The 18,560-nt window shown below is 36.7% G+C and overlaps 1 protein-coding gene across 9 annotated transcripts in view; it reads right to left on the reverse strand.

Moving 5' to 3' along the window:
- CBLB (Cbl proto-oncogene B) overlaps positions 1–18,560 on the reverse strand; it is a 128,810-nt gene that overhangs the window by 43,448 nt on the left and 66,802 nt on the right. For 8 of the 9 annotated variants that reach the window (XM_038158562.1, XM_038158542.1, XM_038158523.1 and 5 more), the window contains 3 exons: positions 16,076–16,222; positions 4,955–5,111; positions 1,045–1,166 (listed from right to left, as the gene is read on the reverse strand). In XM_038158562.1, coding sequence (XP_038014490.1) covers positions 1,045–1,166; positions 4,955–5,111; positions 16,076–16,222 — 426 coding nt within the window. The other variant, XM_038158598.1, reaches the window with a different exon arrangement.

Here is an 18,560-nt window from a genome sequence, read left to right on the forward strand (position 1 = left end):
TGTCTATTTACAAGGAACATAAAAGCTACATGGGGTAATTTCTCTATCACAGCATCAGGATCAATAACAGAGAAAATACTAAATGTATCAAATGCTCTCAAAATCAACCTATTTATTTGACTTATGTAGTAATGTCCATGAGTGTCAAGCAAAAAATCAGCAGTTTTCTATTGGAATCACAGTATTTTGTATGTATGGACTTGACTACTAGGCTAACTTAAGATACAGTATACTATTTGCTAAAAATTGAAAGAAACCAAGTACAGAATATGGGTATAACTGTTGGTAGACTTCACTAACGAGTTTCCAAGCAATGCACTTTAACTATGTGCTTCTGCAGTTTCAACAAGGAGAATTAGAGAAAAAGCTTCATAATTGTAAGATAAAAGTAACAAAATAAATAGTAAGTAATACAGGATTAAATCCATTATTGATTTTATTTTTCTCCTGAGTGAAGAAAAAAAACCCAGGATAATAGTGACATAATGGTAAAAGCTCAGTTTAACTAATTTACTATGCACAGCACCACATCAAAAGTATTAAAAATCTCTACATGTCATGATCTTTAATTTGACTGATTGCTTTTCTAGGTGAAGAGTTTATGATATAGAATGATACAGGCAAATAAAAAAGAAAGATATGAAACAAAAAAGGAACACAAAAACACAGATTAAATTTATAGCTTGAATGTTACCATGAAAGGTGTTAAGATCATTTTTGCTTTACTATTAGGTAAAAATTCAATGTAAATTTTGAAAATCAAATTATATTTTGAAATATGCTTTTCAAGAATGCATTGCTGGTTTTACCTGAGTCAAAAGAAGAAAGAAAAAGCAATTTATTTTCAATTTCTTTATGTTTATTTTTACATATTTAGACTTCAGTGTGCTAATATGGTATTTTTTAGCTTCACTTCTTCAGTGCGGCAGTGAGTGTTAAATAAAATGGAAAAATATGCAAAATAGAAGTATGAACCCTGCATAATTATGTAGGTTCTGAGACAGCAAGTTTATTTGGAAAGCAATATGCAGTGAAACTTCTCACCTCCCAGGTTTAGTGCTGTATTTCTGCAGCCTTGCTTTCACTTCATCATACGTCAGGAATGCCATATATCCAGGATGTGTCACAGCTAAGAAGTTCCAATTCCTTAAGATTGAGCCCCATGGCTACAAAGAGAAGACAAACAAGTAAAGTGACTAAGCCAGGTAGTTCTGTATTTCTAATAAAACTCAAGTCTGTGTGTCAGAAACACCTGAAGTATTTTAGCTTCAGCTGAAAAAGACACACTTTTGCTTTAGGTCTGAATGGTACAAAGGACTGTCCTATATACCCAACTCTGCTACAAGTGCTCCTTCAAAAGAATTATTCCAAGAACACCAAGCACAACTTTTTGGATATAGATTTTGAAGACCCTGAATTCAACAGATGTTCTATTCATAGCTACATAAAATATTAAACATCATATTTAGTTAGAACCTGGAAAGTATGACTCCATGATGGTTTAATAAAAACACAATTAAGCCTGAGATGTCTTAAAGCACTTTGATAGTTAATGATAAGCAACACTAACAAATGAATCATAATAAAGCTGCTAATTTGAGTTGTCATTCCTTTTTTTATTCTCTACTTCTTAATTTCTTCAGTCACCATAATGGCATTAAAGCCAGAAAACAAAACAGATACTGATACTTCACCTGAGTATTTGCTAACATCAATAGCAAATGTTTCAGAAAACTCAGTGAAACATGCCTGATATGCTATCACTTCAAAGAAACTGAATAGTCCATTACTGTAAATGAAGAATGATTTTTTTAAGTAGTGGATTAATACAGATATATAAATGTCCATTGCCAGCATTTGGTAAGTCAATAAACTGACTCTGAATGGTTTGCAGATTTTTAATCTATTTCTCAGAAGATCAAGGCAGGTGAAGTTAAGTGACACAAGACAAGAGGCTTGTGTTATTATGTGCCCTGCAAATTCCCTTTAAAAGAACTTCTAAGTTCTTTTTCAGAGATGAAATACCAGTGTGACATGCTTGAGCAGGTTATCCTAACAGTTCAGCTTGAGAGTGTTACATTTCCCAGGAAAACCCTAGCCACTACCTAAACACAGATGATTACCTGTTTATTTTAAAATTAATACCTCATCAAGTTGTACACATGGAATAGATGACAGGTTTCGGCAAAGAGGCCACAAGAAACCTTAAGTGTTTAAATTTCTCCAAAAGCAAGGAGGAAAAAAAAAATCCCAGTCCTAGATTCAACACTGCATCCTGCCAGCTCCTTCAAAAAATTCAACCAGGCAAAGTGCAAGGTCCTGCACGGGGAGTGGGCAATCCCAAGCACAAGTACAGGCTGAGTGGAGAATGGATGGAGAGCAGCCCTGATGAGCAGGATTTTGGTGTGCTGGTGGATGAGAGGATGGACACAACCCAGCAAAGTGCACTCCCAGCTCAGAAAACCAAATGTGTCCTGGGCTGCACCCAAAGCAGTGAGGCCAGCAGGGCAAGGGAGGGGATTCTCCATCTCCTCAACTCTCATGAGACCCCCCCAAAAAAACTGCATCCAGCTCTTCGGACCTCAGCACAGGAAGAACATGGACCTGCTGGAGGAAGTCCAGAGGAGGGACAGCAGGATGATCAGGTGGATGTGGCACCTCTCCTATAAAGACAGGCTGAGAGAGTTGGGATTATTCAGCCTGGAGAAGAGAAGGCTCTGGGGAAACCTGGAGCAGCATCCCTGTACCTAAAGGGGTTTACAGGAGAGCTGGGGAGGGACTTTACAAAGGCTTGGAGTGATAGGACAAGGGGGAATGGTTTTGAACTGAAAGCCTATAGGTTTAGACTGGATATTTGGAAGAAATTCTTCAGTCTAAGTGTAATGAAGGCACTGCAACAGGTTGCCCAGGAAAGCTGATAAACAACACTTCAGTTGATGCCCCATCCCTGAAATTGTTCAGGTTGGATGGAGCTCTGAGCAATCTGTTCTGCTGGAAGCGTGTCCTTACCCATGGCAGGGGGGTTGGAACAAGATAATCTTTAGGGTCTCTTCCAACCCAAACCATTCAAAGGTAAGAACTCATAGCTTGCCTTGTGAGCAGAGTCTTTCCAGAGCAGAAGTGCTAAATGCGACAAGATTTACTCCCTTTCTCTTCAGTGGAAGTATTTTCACACCAAAGGACATGTTTACAGTAACAGATTGAAGTTCCTGCAGAGCATCCAGATATTCTGCTGTGCTAAGCTTCTCTCTGGTCAGGGAACACAGCAGTTAAAGCTGTGCATACATACAATGGGGAGACAGGGGGAGCAACTTCACTTTCACAGGATCTCCATAAAGCTGAGTCGTGCTTTCTTCTGTGAATAGACACCATTACAAATGCAGCTTTTCTGTAACATAATCTGCAGTTGGCAAAACAGTATTTTGATTACTTAATTGGGATTTTCTCTCAGTGGGTGTATGCACACATAGTTACAGAAGCTGTTTGAAAACTAGAGAAGTAAAATGTAACCTCCTGGGAGAAGTTCTCAGACCAAGTTCAGTGCAAGTTCAGTTCAACAGTTACGCAGCTTTTGCACCTAATCTGTTTGGCAAAACATTTCTCTCTGCTTCTTTGCTGAATTAAAAGTTAACCCTTACCAGTCATCTCTCTTTACATGTATCAGTACTGCTGATCCCCTTCTTCTAGCACAAAGCACAGTAATGAATCAAACTAGCACTGGCCTCACAAAGAAAATAAGTGATCAATATTTGTGGTTCAGTTAAAAAGAGATTACTGACACCATTACATTTGCAGCTGTGACAATGTTTTGACTCAGAATGGAGAAAAGATAATCAAAATCAAAACTCGATATACTAAAATCATTAATCCCCTCCTGCCAGATTTTACTGTTAACTTCATAATGGCACCCTTTCTCATAACAGCAAAACTAGAACATCTAAGCAACAATTAGCACAGGACAATGTGGAAAACAGAACAAACATCAGCCCAGGGTTTGATGTAAAGTTGATATTTTGAACATATCTCCATCAGGCTGAAGAATAATGATACATTCTTATAGGTTGGAAAAAGATCTTAAAGATCATTGAGTCCAACTATTAACCCAGCACTGCCAAGTCCCCCACTAAATCATGTCCCTAAATGCTTGATAATCCTTTCAGTGAAGACACTTTTCCTAATGTCCAGTCTAAATCTTTCCTAGTGCAACCTGTGGTCCTGTACTAGTTTACCACTGTACACGGTAAAGAAAATAAATTATCAAATAAATGGTTGTATATCTCAGTGGTTTCTATATACAAAAGGAATATCCAAAGTGATAAATTTCAGAAACGGTACATCTAATATGTATGCAAAACAGTACAGTCTTCTATATTAACTAAAATACTTAAAGTATGTTCTGTAGAAGAGACATGAGGTTAAAATAGATGCATTACATACATGAAAAGCTTATTTCAGATATATAGTAATACAATTAATGCTATTCCCAAATATAGTTCCTTGTTGAAAATAAGCATTAATGGCAAAAATATGTTCATAAAGAAAAGAGTTAGGCCTACATTTAGCATAAAAGAACGTAATATGTAACTGTCCTTATGAGTTTGCAGAAACACCTCATATATGTAGATACAAATGCACAACAAAAAACACAACTAAAACTCTGATTATCAGGAGGTTTACATTTCTAGGAATGTATTTTAAAATAGTGAAAAATAAGTAAGTGGCAAACAGCTATTGTAATAACACGAGATGTGTGCAGAAATGAAGCAGGTGTTGCTGGATGCTTTCAGTTTTTCAGATGTGTCTGTTGCTGCCTCAAACACCTCTGAAGGACTAAAAGAAATGCACAATTTATTTCTAATTTAGTTCTTTCAGTTTTTAAAAAAAATCTGCTTCCTTGCCTCAGGGCACTAAGCACCTCAAATTCACACAATTATCTATAATTTTCAAATCTTACCTGAAATAATCTAGTGAAGATATCAAATTCAAAAATTGAAATGTAGTCATTGCAGGTCAAGTCAATAGTAGATTTAAGAGCCATTGCTTCCAAACCAGAGCTAATCTGATGAACTTCATGAAGGCACTGCCTGAACACCTTCCATGGCACTATAGTTCTGTTAAATGGGTAGAAAGAATAAATTCAATGAAATAACATTTAAGACTTGATACCTCATTTAGACATCAAAACTGAACTTTTAAAGGATTGAACTGTAACATTAATTTGGTTTCTCTACAGAGGAAAAAAAACCCTACAAATTAGGTTTTCTGAAAGCAGCCTAAGCAAATACAAAAATGGCTTACCTTCCTTTAAACACAGCTGAAGTGTCATTTATTTCACAATGAAAAATATTCAAGCTTCCTTAAGGGTACAACAAAAAGAGCGGTGCAGAAACCAAAATACCCTACCAAGCAGGTGCTGCAAACAATCTCACATCCTTTCAGAGATAATGTAAAGGACCTGCTCTATGCCTGTAAAAGAACGCCTTTCTTCACAGCCTCCCTTCACAAAATGATAAGAATCAATTTAATATCTACAATTAAGTGATTTTTGCTATAGCTAAAGCTCTTGAACAGTGGTCAAGTAACATGACAGCAATCAACCAGATACCACTTAGAGTGGTCCAAGCCCTGTCATAAGCCATGACAGTTACATTAACTTTAATAGACAGGAAATTAGAATTACCCTTTCTAACATAGTAAGCCATGTTCTGTAAGATTCAGTTTCTATTTGCACAGTTGAAGATAATGCAGGTTAGTTATTTTACCAACCGAGTACTTGTATTTGGAAACTGGTATTAGTTTGATCACTTGAATTTGCTCCATCTTATCACTCTGAATAACAGCAATTCTTCTTATGTCATTAGGGTCAAATCAAAATTTTGCCAAGCCTTAACACTTCTTAAAAGTGTTCTGCCACACACAGAGATCAGATTATATTATATTTTTAAAAATATTTTAATTAACCAAAATATAACCAATGCATAACTACTCAGGACAAGATCTCACACATTCACAGTAATATTTTGTTAATAACTGCTAAATCAACAAAAGACACAGGCCTCACAAACTCAGTAATATTTCCTGTAAATTTTATTAGTTCAAACTGCCTTAGTTTTTCTAAGTATTTTCTCATGCAGAAATAGAAATTACTTAGTATTATGGGGGAGAAACCAACTATATTAAGTTTGTCCTGTGTAAAAAATACTACGCAGTTATCCTAAATTAAAACAAGCAGTAATTTTAAGTATAACTAAAAATACACTCCTGTATTTCTATTGCATAAGATATTCACTGCATTTCTAAGTGCAAAGAAATTCATTTGTTACATGCAGGCTTGTATTGATAAAGTCATGCATGACAAAATGGGAAGCTAAATAGATCTCAGCAGATACTTTCATCTGTATATGAAAAACAGGAAACCACAAAGAGCTGAAGAGAGTTACCACATCAGATGCCATTTATGAAAGAATGCAGAGCAAATTTTCATTGGGGTAAAGAGAGAATAAAACATTGCATTAAATTCAGGCAAAAAAAAGTATTAAAGTCAGTGCTTTTGTAGTCTCAAAGTTGTCTTAGTTCAAGCACCTACTGCTTATTTACCCTCCTGTAACCATGGCTCCCAAGTGTTTTCTGATTCTCTTTATAAGCCACCCTAAAAAAGTTACAGCACTGGGATCAAGCTGAAAATGCCGTTAGAAAAGCGTGACTGTGAGTTTTGTGAGCTTTTTGTTTGGTTGTTATTTGTTAGGGTTTTCTTTGCAGGGGAGGTATTAATTTTATTGCTTTGAGTTTTTTTAAAGGTTAAGACAATAACCCTAAAACAAAAAAACAATAGAGCATTTATCAGATATGATCACAGCCATACTACATCTTTTTGATGAAAAAACAACAGGTTTTTTTCATGCCTTGCACAAGACAGTTTCCTATATGCAATTAATAAGTAGGATCTTTGTCTATCTATTCACTAACACCCTGCACCCCCAAAACTCCACCAGCAACACAGAAAACAAAAATCTTCAGGAGAATATGTTTTTAGGGCTCTGTTGGCTAGTACTTTGGCTAAGACAGAAACCAGATGCTGGAAAATGAGTGATTAGCTAATGAAATAACATCTAAAGTTATTTTTTGGGATTTCTCCAAGAACAAGTGCTTGGAATAGTGCTGGCCCAAATTTAAAATACACTAAATTCAGCAGGTTTTGTTTTTTTTTTTTTTTTTTCTTTGCAGCTTTGTGGAACAGGTCTTTTATCTTCTGCTTTCTTTAAATAAAAGTGCGACTTGGTTGTTGAAACCTGTTAACTCCTATTTCTCAGCAGCTATTTTATAGAGTATTTATAGAGTCTTTATTCCTAAATACTTAGAAACAGCACCAGGGATTATTTCTCCCCCAGTGTCTCTCTCCAGTTTACCCACACATGTGCTGAGCTCTTTGAGACCTTGCAGACAGCACACACCCACTAAATGCAGGTGTTACTGAGTCTTCACAAGGTGAAGGTTTCTGCAGTGTCCTCCCCTCCTGCTCCTACATCATTGAAACCTGGTGACCTTTCAGGCACCCTGAGAAACACGTTCTCTGGCAGAGATCTGGGAGGGGTCACAAACATGAAAGGAGCTTTCAGAGATGGCTAGCAAGTTGAGTTTCTGTCTGAAATAACATTTCACTGCTCTTCCTTTCTTGCGTTTTAGGGGATACTCAGATTTTGAAGGCATCTGTTCATGACTCGAGTCTAAAGAATTATTTTAATTTGAGTTTTGGTTGGTGGCAGAGGCAGTGGAAGGGGGAAGAGAACAGGACCAAGGTTGAGATTGGGACTGTCCTAGTTAATAGTATGTTTAGATTGTTATTTAAATATATACATATGTTTACATGTATAAAACACCTGTCCTTATAAAAAGAAGAAAATAAAATCCTGTTTGCAATGAAACCACTGCCTGCCACATTCAGCTCCTGAACCACAGAAGGCATCTCCTATAAATATTTTCAGGGATCTTTATAATATTTGTTGCATCATGTCCTAATGATACCTTGCATTAGAGGCTGGCTGATATTCTCCACATGCCTCATGCTATTAGGCTGAACCTGTGGACACTTGTCTAGGAGATGAGTCAGTCAGCTCTGCCTCAGCTCATCAGAAAGACGTGATCTGATATCCTGGTAACATTAGCTGTCTACAGAATTACGCTGAGGAAGTGCAGGTCTCAGTATTTCAGGTATTTCATTGTCATTACATAAGCTGTCCCTTGTAGAAGAAGTTCCCATGACTGATTCCAGCTGAAACAATGTTCTGGGGAGTCTCTCACAGGAGAGGATGGTACTAAACAGCGACTACTTCCCTCAAAGGTTTGATTCCCAAATTTTACAGCACAACTGCATATTCACACATTACAAACAGATATACCCAGAGCTTTGGTAACAATTTTTCTTTTTATAATACAAATTGAGGAAAAGAAAAATCAGACTAAATTACATGTGCATACTGTGCTCCATGTCAATTTATTGCAACCCTCTATCAGTTCAAAAATCTTCAGAGAGATAATATTAGAAGGAGACAAAACTATGAAGAAAGCCACAATGTACATGATGTACAGCAGTAAAAGAATAGAAGGACCTTTTCCAAGGAAATCTAAATCTCTACCTGCCAATCTTTTAGGAAACCATTTATACACAACATGTTCTTGTTACATCTTTCCTCATCACTGGAGTAGAAGCAAGACATGCCAATTCAAGGAAAGAAAACAAAATAAAACAAATGATCCTGAAAAATATTTCCTTAAGAGGCTTTCTGTGCATCTCTCAAACCAACAAAACTATCTAGATCTTGGTATTTACCCTGGGATTGTTTTCTTAAAGAGTCCTGTCAAAAACTCTGAAATAAGCCATTTCTCCTTTCAAAAACACTAAAATAAGCCATTTCTCCACAGGCCTCTCTAAATGACACTACTTCTCTCCCTTTCCTCTGCAATAGCATATCTAGCAAGTATATTTGAAAAATGGTGAATTCTAAAGTGTTCTAACTGAAACATAAGATTTTAAAAACACTGTTATATAGGATGATATCTATTTACTATTGTTGGCACACATCAAAGCAAAGTATGACTCTATAATCTCAAATACAGTGTTTTAAACAACACCCACACAAGTTCCTTATGCTTAAAGGATTAGTGTCTAGCATGTGATTTTCAAGCAATTTAGCAGAGGAATTTAGGTCCTCTCTTCACTCCTGCCCTGATCATGTGTACATGGGATTTTCTTAAACTCCCCAAATGTTGTTGCATTATTAAAAAGCAAAAGACATTAAAATAAACCTGGAGATGAAGCATATATTTCCCAAGCATGAAGAACACAGCACTTGTGTAAAACTGCAGAGATACAGCTATCCTGGAATGTCAAGTGACACTGCTTCCATTTGAACCACAGCAAACCAAAAGAATGTCTAGGGACGTAAACATGTACCTGTATAACTTACAGTTACAGCGAACGTTTTTGTCTGCAAGCAGCTCTCTCAAATGTTGCCAAAAAATGCACCATGAAATGCCATTACTGTTTCCAGAGCAATCTCAAAAATATTCAAGCAAATACTGACCCAGATAGAAACAACATTCTTTGTAAGTCTGCAGCGAGCAATGTGGATTTTGACTTATCACCACTGAAGAGAGCATTTTCTTAAGACTGCTGCTTCAGTTTTAAGTGAGAGGCCACATGTTTCCACTGCTTCTGAACTGCAAAGCAAATAATTGACAAGCAGAAGGCTTGAGGAGTTCAGTCCTATGGATAAAAAGGAATTCTGCCATATCATGCCAGTACAATTACTAAATAGTGACATCATTCCCAACAAATACAGATGAATCTAATGAGAACAGAGAAGGTAAAAGAGAGAAAAATCAGCCTTACGAAAGGGAGAAAAATATACCAAAAAAAAAAAAAAAAGAAGCCACTTCCAAAGCTGTGTGACTGGACATTGCTAGAGAGACAGCAAGTTCATTAAGACATACAGGAACTCTGTATTCCCCAAGTGTCCCCAAAGGGATACACTTCTCTATATTTTCAATTCTGATCTCTAACCACAACCCAAAGCACACTCATGCTTTTGCACATCCTTTTATACTTAAAACATTGCCTCTCCTGCCTATCCATGGAGAATGTGTTCTCCTGTCTCATAATCTTGTGTGCCAAGGATGAGAACTTCCTTTTATCATTTGTACATGCCATTTTACCTTATTCTTAGTTACCCAGACCAGCTGTGAAGACTGTTCTTTTCCATTTTCTAATCCTGTCTTGCAACTTTCTACTGACTTGCTCTTCTTCATAACATTACCTGTTGTCTTATTCAAACTTTTTCATCTTGCATTTGTAAGAAAGAGGTCTAGAGAGATTCCTGTCTCCAGAGCACCCAGAGAAGAGTGCCTTCTGTCTCTACCTCAAGTTTAAACAAGTTTATCAATAAGCCTGTGCTACTGATCAGCCAAGGAAGGAAGGAAGCACACTCCAAAAGCCCAGTTTCTGTTCCTCTCCTCCTCTTTAAAAATTCCTGTTGCTAGAACACCTGTCTTGACAGTGATGAAGGTGATGGCATTTGGATCACTGCCTCTTCTGCTTTAATCCCTGTCTTTGGCTTCCCTTTACACTTCAGTTCATACTCAGATTTGAAGCTCTTTGGGCAAGGACCAACTCTTCAGTCTATATTTTTACACTGTTTAGGCAGTAATGGGGCTCTTGGGCACTATCAGCAGCAAGAACAGAAAATCAAGTAATAAATTAAAGGGATTAACAAGGTGTGAAAACTTAGCTTATCTGAGGTCTCTTGAACTTGAAAACATTTAACTGTCAGATAAGTTGTGCATTGTGGTCTGCCTGTTTTACTGCTTCTTCTGTGAACCCAAACCACTGAGGCTGTGTCTGCTCGATCCTGAGCCAAAAAGCACTGACCACAGCAGAACCACAGCTACTCAAAGTTTAGAATTTCAATTTGAAATGCACTATTTAACTGCTATAGAGAAATCAATAGCCACATTTTTTCATAAATTCCAATAAAAAATAAATGCATTTCAGGCCTCATCTGGAAAAAAGTACAGGGACATTAAAATAGTAATGCCTTTGATCCCAACAGTGAAAGAATTTCTATTTCCTCAGCAACTAAAGGTGGGAAATCAATTTACCTGAAAACAATAGCAAAAATGCTTTAACATTTTAAAAGTTCCACAACAAAGAATAAAAAGCTTAAAAGTTAAATAAGTGGCAGAACTATGGAAAAAATGAAAATCTGAGAATATTGACATTTTGCTGCTGATTCATTCTACAATGTGAAGACAGCCACAAATCACAAATTTGTGTAACAAATTTTAATAGTTACCAAGCCCTGCATGACTTTTGTCGTTTTCGAATTCAGAAGCTAAAAGATCTGTTATGTCATCTTGCCTACTCTCCTTCTCAGTTCAGGATTGCTCCCTGTGGCATTTTGTACATTTCTACTCAGAAAAAAACCCAAAAAACAGTAGAAGATGTAAGGTGCTATTAAAACGAGCGAGAAATCAAGGGAAATTCTCATCAAGCACTACACAATAATAAAATGTTGGTAATGAAGATGCTATCAGATTGTGTTTTATATGCATATTTACAACCCACTAGGGGGGTTACTAAAGTATCTGTAAACAAATATAACTGCTGATTACATGCCTTACAATTTCACAGTTGCACTGAACATTACTGCTTAGCCGTACATGTAACTAGCACTTGCTTCAGCATAACTATAATGGTGAACCAGGGATGAAGATTTACTCCACTGAAACTACTTGCTCTAATCATTGTACTCCAGCAATCACTACAAATCAAAAAAAAATCACATCTTCTCAACTTCACCACTTTACTGCTTTTGACATTTTCAAGTTCTTTCTTGCTATGGATAAAGCTTGTGCCAATTTATTTCTTAGTTCTCTTTCAGTCAGCTCCTTCTTATTCTTCAAGAGGCTCTCTTTTTCTACATAGCCTGTGAAAATGCCAGAGACAACCTATTCCAGGCATTCAGCCTTTGGAACGTTCTCACTCATTCCTGATTTTTGTTTTCAGAAAGCAAATCCAAACAGTCTTATTCCCAATCTCCCTGACATCTTTTCTCTGTCTGCTTCCCTGACAAAATCCAAACACCAAAATAATCCTGGGCTTTCTACTGAATACTCCTGATGTCCTCACCTACCCCCTAATTTGGATACATTTTACTTCATCCTTGCAGAGAAATCAATACCTCCACTTTTTCCTTCTTTATTAGCACTCTTCTCCTTCCACCCAGACAATCAAAATTTTATTATCTCCCAACCCTGTTTTATCAATCCTTCCTATACACTCCTAAACCCCACATTGTGTCTCCAGATCCCTTCCAAACATCCTGTAACTTCCATGGTCTCCCATTCTCCTCTGAAATGTGCAATACTGAAAAAACCTCAAAATTGTACAGGCTCTGACTGTGTGCTCCTTTCTGCCGGTGTGAGGGCTGATGATTTCCATTACTGATATATCTGCTGCTTTCACAAAGCATTCTCTCCCAGATAAGCTTCTCCAACTACTGGCATTGTCTGGAAGTTTTTTAGGGGTGTACCATAAAAGTGAAAGCTGAGAAGGTATTCGAAGGCCAAGAATATGTGGTTATCTCAGCACTTTGCTCTGAGGGAGCCATTCAAATTGCTTGCTGAGTTGTATACTTAGTGTACACACAGTGTACACACTGCACACTCAGTTCTACACACAGTGTTTTTAACAGAAATCTGAAGAGCAGCTAGATATATGATCCAAAGAGCCCAGCCATTTATTTTGCTCATGAGTTTGAAGCCACACGAATTTACACTTAACTAGCTCAAAACACAAAGACTGCAGACTATGACACCTATTAGTAACAGGATAAATAAACTTAGTTGCAGCTGCACAATTTTGCAGCAAGTGGTCAGACAGACAAATGTAACCAACAAAATTAAAAGTTCCCCATTCAGTGGAAAAGAGTAGTAAAAAAAACCAATCTTTTTTTTTTTTTAAGTACAAACTGGACTCATGAAAACTGTATGTATTAGATTTCAGTCTTCAGCAAACTGCAACATGTTGCTTTCTGTAAAAGGAAGTGTAGGTCACATTTAAAAAAACTGGAAGCCAAACTGTCAGCTTAAAAATATAAATTACTATTGGTGACCTTCTTGCTATTTAAATTATTTCAAATTAAAAATTAAAAAATGTTTTATTTCAGAAAGAAATGAGTGCAAAAAGTTGATTCAATTAAAAAAAGCATCCAATTCATTATGTTTAGAGAAAGGGAGGTTTTTATGATAATACTATGTTGAAAAAATCATTAATTAATCTAATACTTCAAATTCCCTCCTTCTAATCAGCTCAAACTGCAATAGAAATATTTTTGCACTACAGTTTACCATCAGAAGCCAAGATCCAGCACAACTTTTTATTTATGCTCTAATCTTGATCAGTGCTAGTCAGTAACCCAAAGTAAGGGCTACTGTTCAGAAACAAGTGAGAGGTCCAGGCTTGCCCTGTAAACAGAGCTACAGCAAGGGAACACACCATCAAGTTCCTCCCTGCACTGCCTAAGTAAACTTGGGGATCAGAAAGTCCCTAGGGGTCGACCTTTAGGTGGCCAGGTTCGAGAAAGATATTATGAGTCATTTGCAAAACCTTTATGCAGGCTTTGCTTTTAGGGAAGTGATACCAGCATATTTGCAAACGAAACGGTCTCAACAGGTCCATTGTAAAGGATGTGGCCAAATAAACTGTTTTCTCATCTGTTTGACATATATGCTGCTACATGTTTTATAGTTACTTAAGCACAGTTAACTAAACCTGAGGTTATGGCAAGGCTGCCAAGCACAGATCTACTGCTCCTTGCTTAGAAGACAGGCATCAAAACCAGCTTCACTTTATTGGAGAAGGGCTGGGAACACCAGTAACTGTGCTTATTTACTTGGTCTGAAAATAAAGCATCTGACCAGAAGTAACTCAAAAAAAAAATTCAGGCTACACTACAAAACCAAAGATACATATGTTTAACTGCATGTTAAACCAAACTGCCTTGATTCTTAGACATTTTGGATGAATTGATGTTTTAGGCAAAAAGCCAACAAAGCCCATACATCCAGTCACCCTCCCTAAAAAAACAACCAAACAAAAAAAAACCAAACACAAAAATCCCCCTATCAAAGTACACAGGGGAGAGCAGAGAAGGTCAGAGGGTTTGTACTAAAGGTTCATATTTAAAGTTGAATACTATATAGAAATTTAAATAAGCAAGAAAAAAACAAAGCCGAGAAAAGGCATGGCAAGAGCTCTGGGGCCATGAATGGTTTTAGAAATCAGAGGTCCAGGAGATGAGTGAGAAGAGGTTAAGTATGTGCAAGAAAAAGACAAGGGCAGAGCTGAGTTGTTCAGATGAAGCGATGCAGTTGAAAGATTCTCCTTACCAACCTTGTTCTGATAAAAACTTACTAATACATTACAGTATCCCAGTGTCTGACACCTCAAACACCAACCTATTGTATCATCTCTCAATGGAAATTGGCAGGACCAGACCACTGGAAGGAAACTTGAAGGAAATCTTTTGAAACTCCCACAGACAGTTCAAGTCAGAGGAGAATCTCAAAGAGACAGCACAGAGGATAGGGGAGCTGAGGAAACTGGCTCAGATGAAATGATAGAAAGAAACAGCAGCTTGCAGAGGAGGAGAGCTGTAAATCCCAATGACAGAAATGCAATTTGCAATCAAGACATCTGCTAAAGGTCATTCAAGGACAGAGCCCAACGAGAAAAGAGAAGTACCACAAGGAAATTTAAATTCTGAGAGATCCTAAGCAAAGGGGGAAAAAAGGGGAAGAAAAAATATCAATATTGAACAAACATGATCATTAGTCATTTTATCAAAGATCCTGTTTTTCTTTTCTTGACTGACATGTTGTTGAAAAGCCTTGTCTGATAAAGAACCCTTCATGTCACTTAAGTTAATCCTTCAGAAAACTTTAGCTGAACTTCTGAATTTATTTTTGAAAATTATATACACATTAAAATGGGTAACACAGAACACGGTAAATTCCTTATCTATAACAAAACAGAGGACTGATACAGCAACTTCATCACATTCTGACATTACTTACATGGGAAAGAAATCACCAGAAAACACCACTATGAACCCAGAAAGAGGAAAGCTGACAGGGAGTGTGTTTAGACTAACAAAAAAACCCAAAAAAAACATGGAAGTGAAACTTGCAAATTCACACTGAACAGAATTGATTTGCAAAAGTGGCAACCTACTACACTGGTATTCTAAATAAAAAAATTACTTACTTTAAAGAGCTGTTTATGCTCAGAAGATGCAAGAGATTGTGGCAGAAATTATTCTGCCTACATTGGGCAAGATATCAGAGCTGATGACCATAATGACTGCTTTGTTATAATGAAAAATACACCAACCTATTGCCTGTGGCATTCCTTTTATGTCACTGTTACACTTATAAACATTACCCATGAGAAAGTGAACAAGCTAATCTTGTACTAGCTTATATGTGTATTCAAAATGGATTTTTTCCCCAGAAAAAAACCAAAAATCCCACATATGCCTACTTTTACATTTTCACTACTGCATATCCTGATTAAATCACATATCTACACTTCACATATTTCATTCCACCAAATACTGTCGTAGTTAGAAAGGTAAGGAAACATATGAAACTAATATCAAGTTCCTAATTCAGACTTTAGAGTTTTCGTTTGTAGAATATATATGTATTTTTAATATGAAAGGGCATTATTTGCCATATACTTTGTGAAAGCAATGTACTATCTTCACCCTATAATGGAACAAATAAACTTCTTGCAGCAAGATTGAACTTAAGCACCCTCGACAAAACTACCTTTGAACAAATTACAGCATTGGGAAAAAACCCACTAACAATGAACTCAACCATTTCAGCCAATTTAAAGACCTATATGAGAAATTATCTTCAAAACACCCACCAATCCCTATTTGGATTTCTGAAAAGTTCATTCTTTTAATGCTTATGTTTAGAAAGAATTGAGGATTTTACAAAGGTTACTTACTTATCTCCAAAGAATTTTCTCCAGAAATCTGCAGCATCGGCTTTGGTGATGCGAAAGTTATCACCCTGGAATTGTCCATTTGGAAAAATAGCCTTGATTTCTGCTAACATGTGGCTGAAGATGAGAGACAGCTTTGTAAGGTTTCTCCTGCAGATATAACAGGAAAAAAAAAATCACATCAAATCCTTCAAATTTAATAAATTCAATGAATCTTTCAGTATTTCACACATCCCATGTATTTGTGTAACAATCACTGCGTGACACAAGAAAAACACTGAGCTTTCAACTGAAAACACAAAGAAATACAAATCAGGGGTTTGTGTTTCCATGGACTTCTGAGGATATATTTATCCTAAGTCTCCATGAATATAAAATCACTTTTTGGAAACAGAACAAATTTTGAGTTCTCAACTGCATATTCAGATACACTTCTTGCACATTATGCTTGTGTCTTTCTATTTCATTTACTCATTGCAGAAGCAAGAATTTATACTAATTAGACAGCTTATACATTAAAAAAAAAAAACAATCGACAAAGAAAACCAAAAAACTAACCCACACTCAAAAATCTAAAATTATAGTTTTGTGTGTGACAACAAACCTGTTTCCTTCCAGGTTTCTAGAAATATAAACACACCATACAACTAGATTTACTCCTTTTTCCTATGATAGCTTAAAAAATAAATTAAAAAAAAACTTTCTCTTAGTGTATCTACTTCTTGTTCTCCTTTCAAATGCTCTCTAGTTAAAACTTGCTTTCACTAGCATATCATAAACAAAAATCTAACTTGTTCTAAACAAAAAAAAAAACTCAAGCTTTTTTTACTATTGTCCCATTTTTATACATTTTCCAGCCTTGTATCAGTTAATCAAAAATTACTTGGCTTTTGGCAGCGAAATCCCATCTAGTATAGTGCAAAGAACAAAGAATCCTTAAATGCAAATAATCCTTTTGTACAGAAAAATCTGTGGGTAATGGTGAGGAGAGGAGAAAATAAAGAAGAAGGAAACTTTATGAGAGCTTATGCCTGGAGATTCCTTGATGCTCCTTGCAGGAAAAAAAGGGCCATTTACCAAGTTAATATACAAAATAGAGGAGACTGAGCAGTTTCTGATGAAGGATTTGTATTCTTGTGAATTCTACTGGAGTATTTTAATGTGTTAGAAGTGTCTTACGTATGTCAAGCCAGTTCAGCTTTAACCATCTCAGGTATTATTTAAAAATGACTCAAGCGATTTAATGGAAACCACACATGCTTAAAATTCTTATCAATCGTCTAATTTACTGTCTGTTTAAAGACAGTATTTTAAATAAATTCAAACTTATTCTTAAGTTCCTTGACACATGGAAATATTAAGATAGACATTTATTTTAGCTGAATATATTTCCTGGGGTCTTCCTAAAAGAATGCTCAATTTAGCACTGAGGTGGTCATTATTTCAACTAGATTTGTGAACTTTATAATAGAAATTTCTGTGGAAGCTGTGTTGCAGATTTACTATAGGTTTTACTACCAGGAAAATTATGATAAAGCTGTTGTGAAAACATAAGTAATTTAAAACAAACAAAGCATTTCCCAATGAATACACTCTCCCTTCCCTCAAGATTAAGAATGGCAATAGGGCTAAGTCATTCAGAGTCCTGTAATTCCTTCAGCAAAATCAGATGTCTATAATTATGATGCTCAACAGCTCCTTGCTATCCCCCCTTATTTCCTTTGTATTTTAATGACACCCACATATTCTTTATTATTTTAAGAAGAACTCAAGCCTGATGCAGAGGAGCAAGCAACAGCTTTTTTTCATGTGGCTTCTTCCTGCCACACCTGCCCTGGACCCAAGATTAAACAAGAAGGTTTCTGTACTTGGGACAGATGGGAACACGACTCGGTGCACGTTTGAGCAGAGCTCTGCCTTGCCTGGCACAATCAGTGTCCCATATTAGTGTGCTGTGCTGCAGGAGCTCTTTTCGGGTACAAATTCACCTAGTGAGCTTGCTAGATCCCTGAGGCTTGAGCCCTGTAGTGAGTTAAGGGATGAAGTCACACAGAGGTGCCATCTGGGGCACTGCCTTGCCCGGAGGGCAGCGTGTGTCTGTCCCGGCAGAGACACTGCCTGCTGGGCACAGCTGCAGTGGACATGGCCAGAAGGAGCAGCTGCTAGGATGTGGGCAGCAAATGCACAGGAGAGACATGCACCCAAAATGGCTCCATCTAAATCACAAAGCCTCTTCCTTCCCTCTTAGAACAGCACCAGTCACTAAGTGCATCAGGACACTTCTGTTCCAGTATACAAAATCATAAGGAAAGGAAAAAAGTAAAATTATTTTTTGTTTCCATTTGTATGAACAAGAAAAAAGTATTTTAATATCTGAGACAACTTTTTATCTGATGGCAAAGGTGAAACTTGAAACCAACTAGAAGCTTGTCTGTGCTTGAACATATATCACAGCATGTATAAACAGCAAGAGATGACAAACTCCTGG

Source organism: Motacilla alba, chromosome 1 (genome assembly GCF_015832195.1).
Source record: "Motacilla alba alba isolate MOTALB_02 chromosome 1, Motacilla_alba_V1.0_pri, whole genome shotgun sequence".
NCBI classification, from domain to species: domain Eukaryota; kingdom Metazoa; phylum Chordata; class Aves; order Passeriformes; family Motacillidae; genus Motacilla; species Motacilla alba.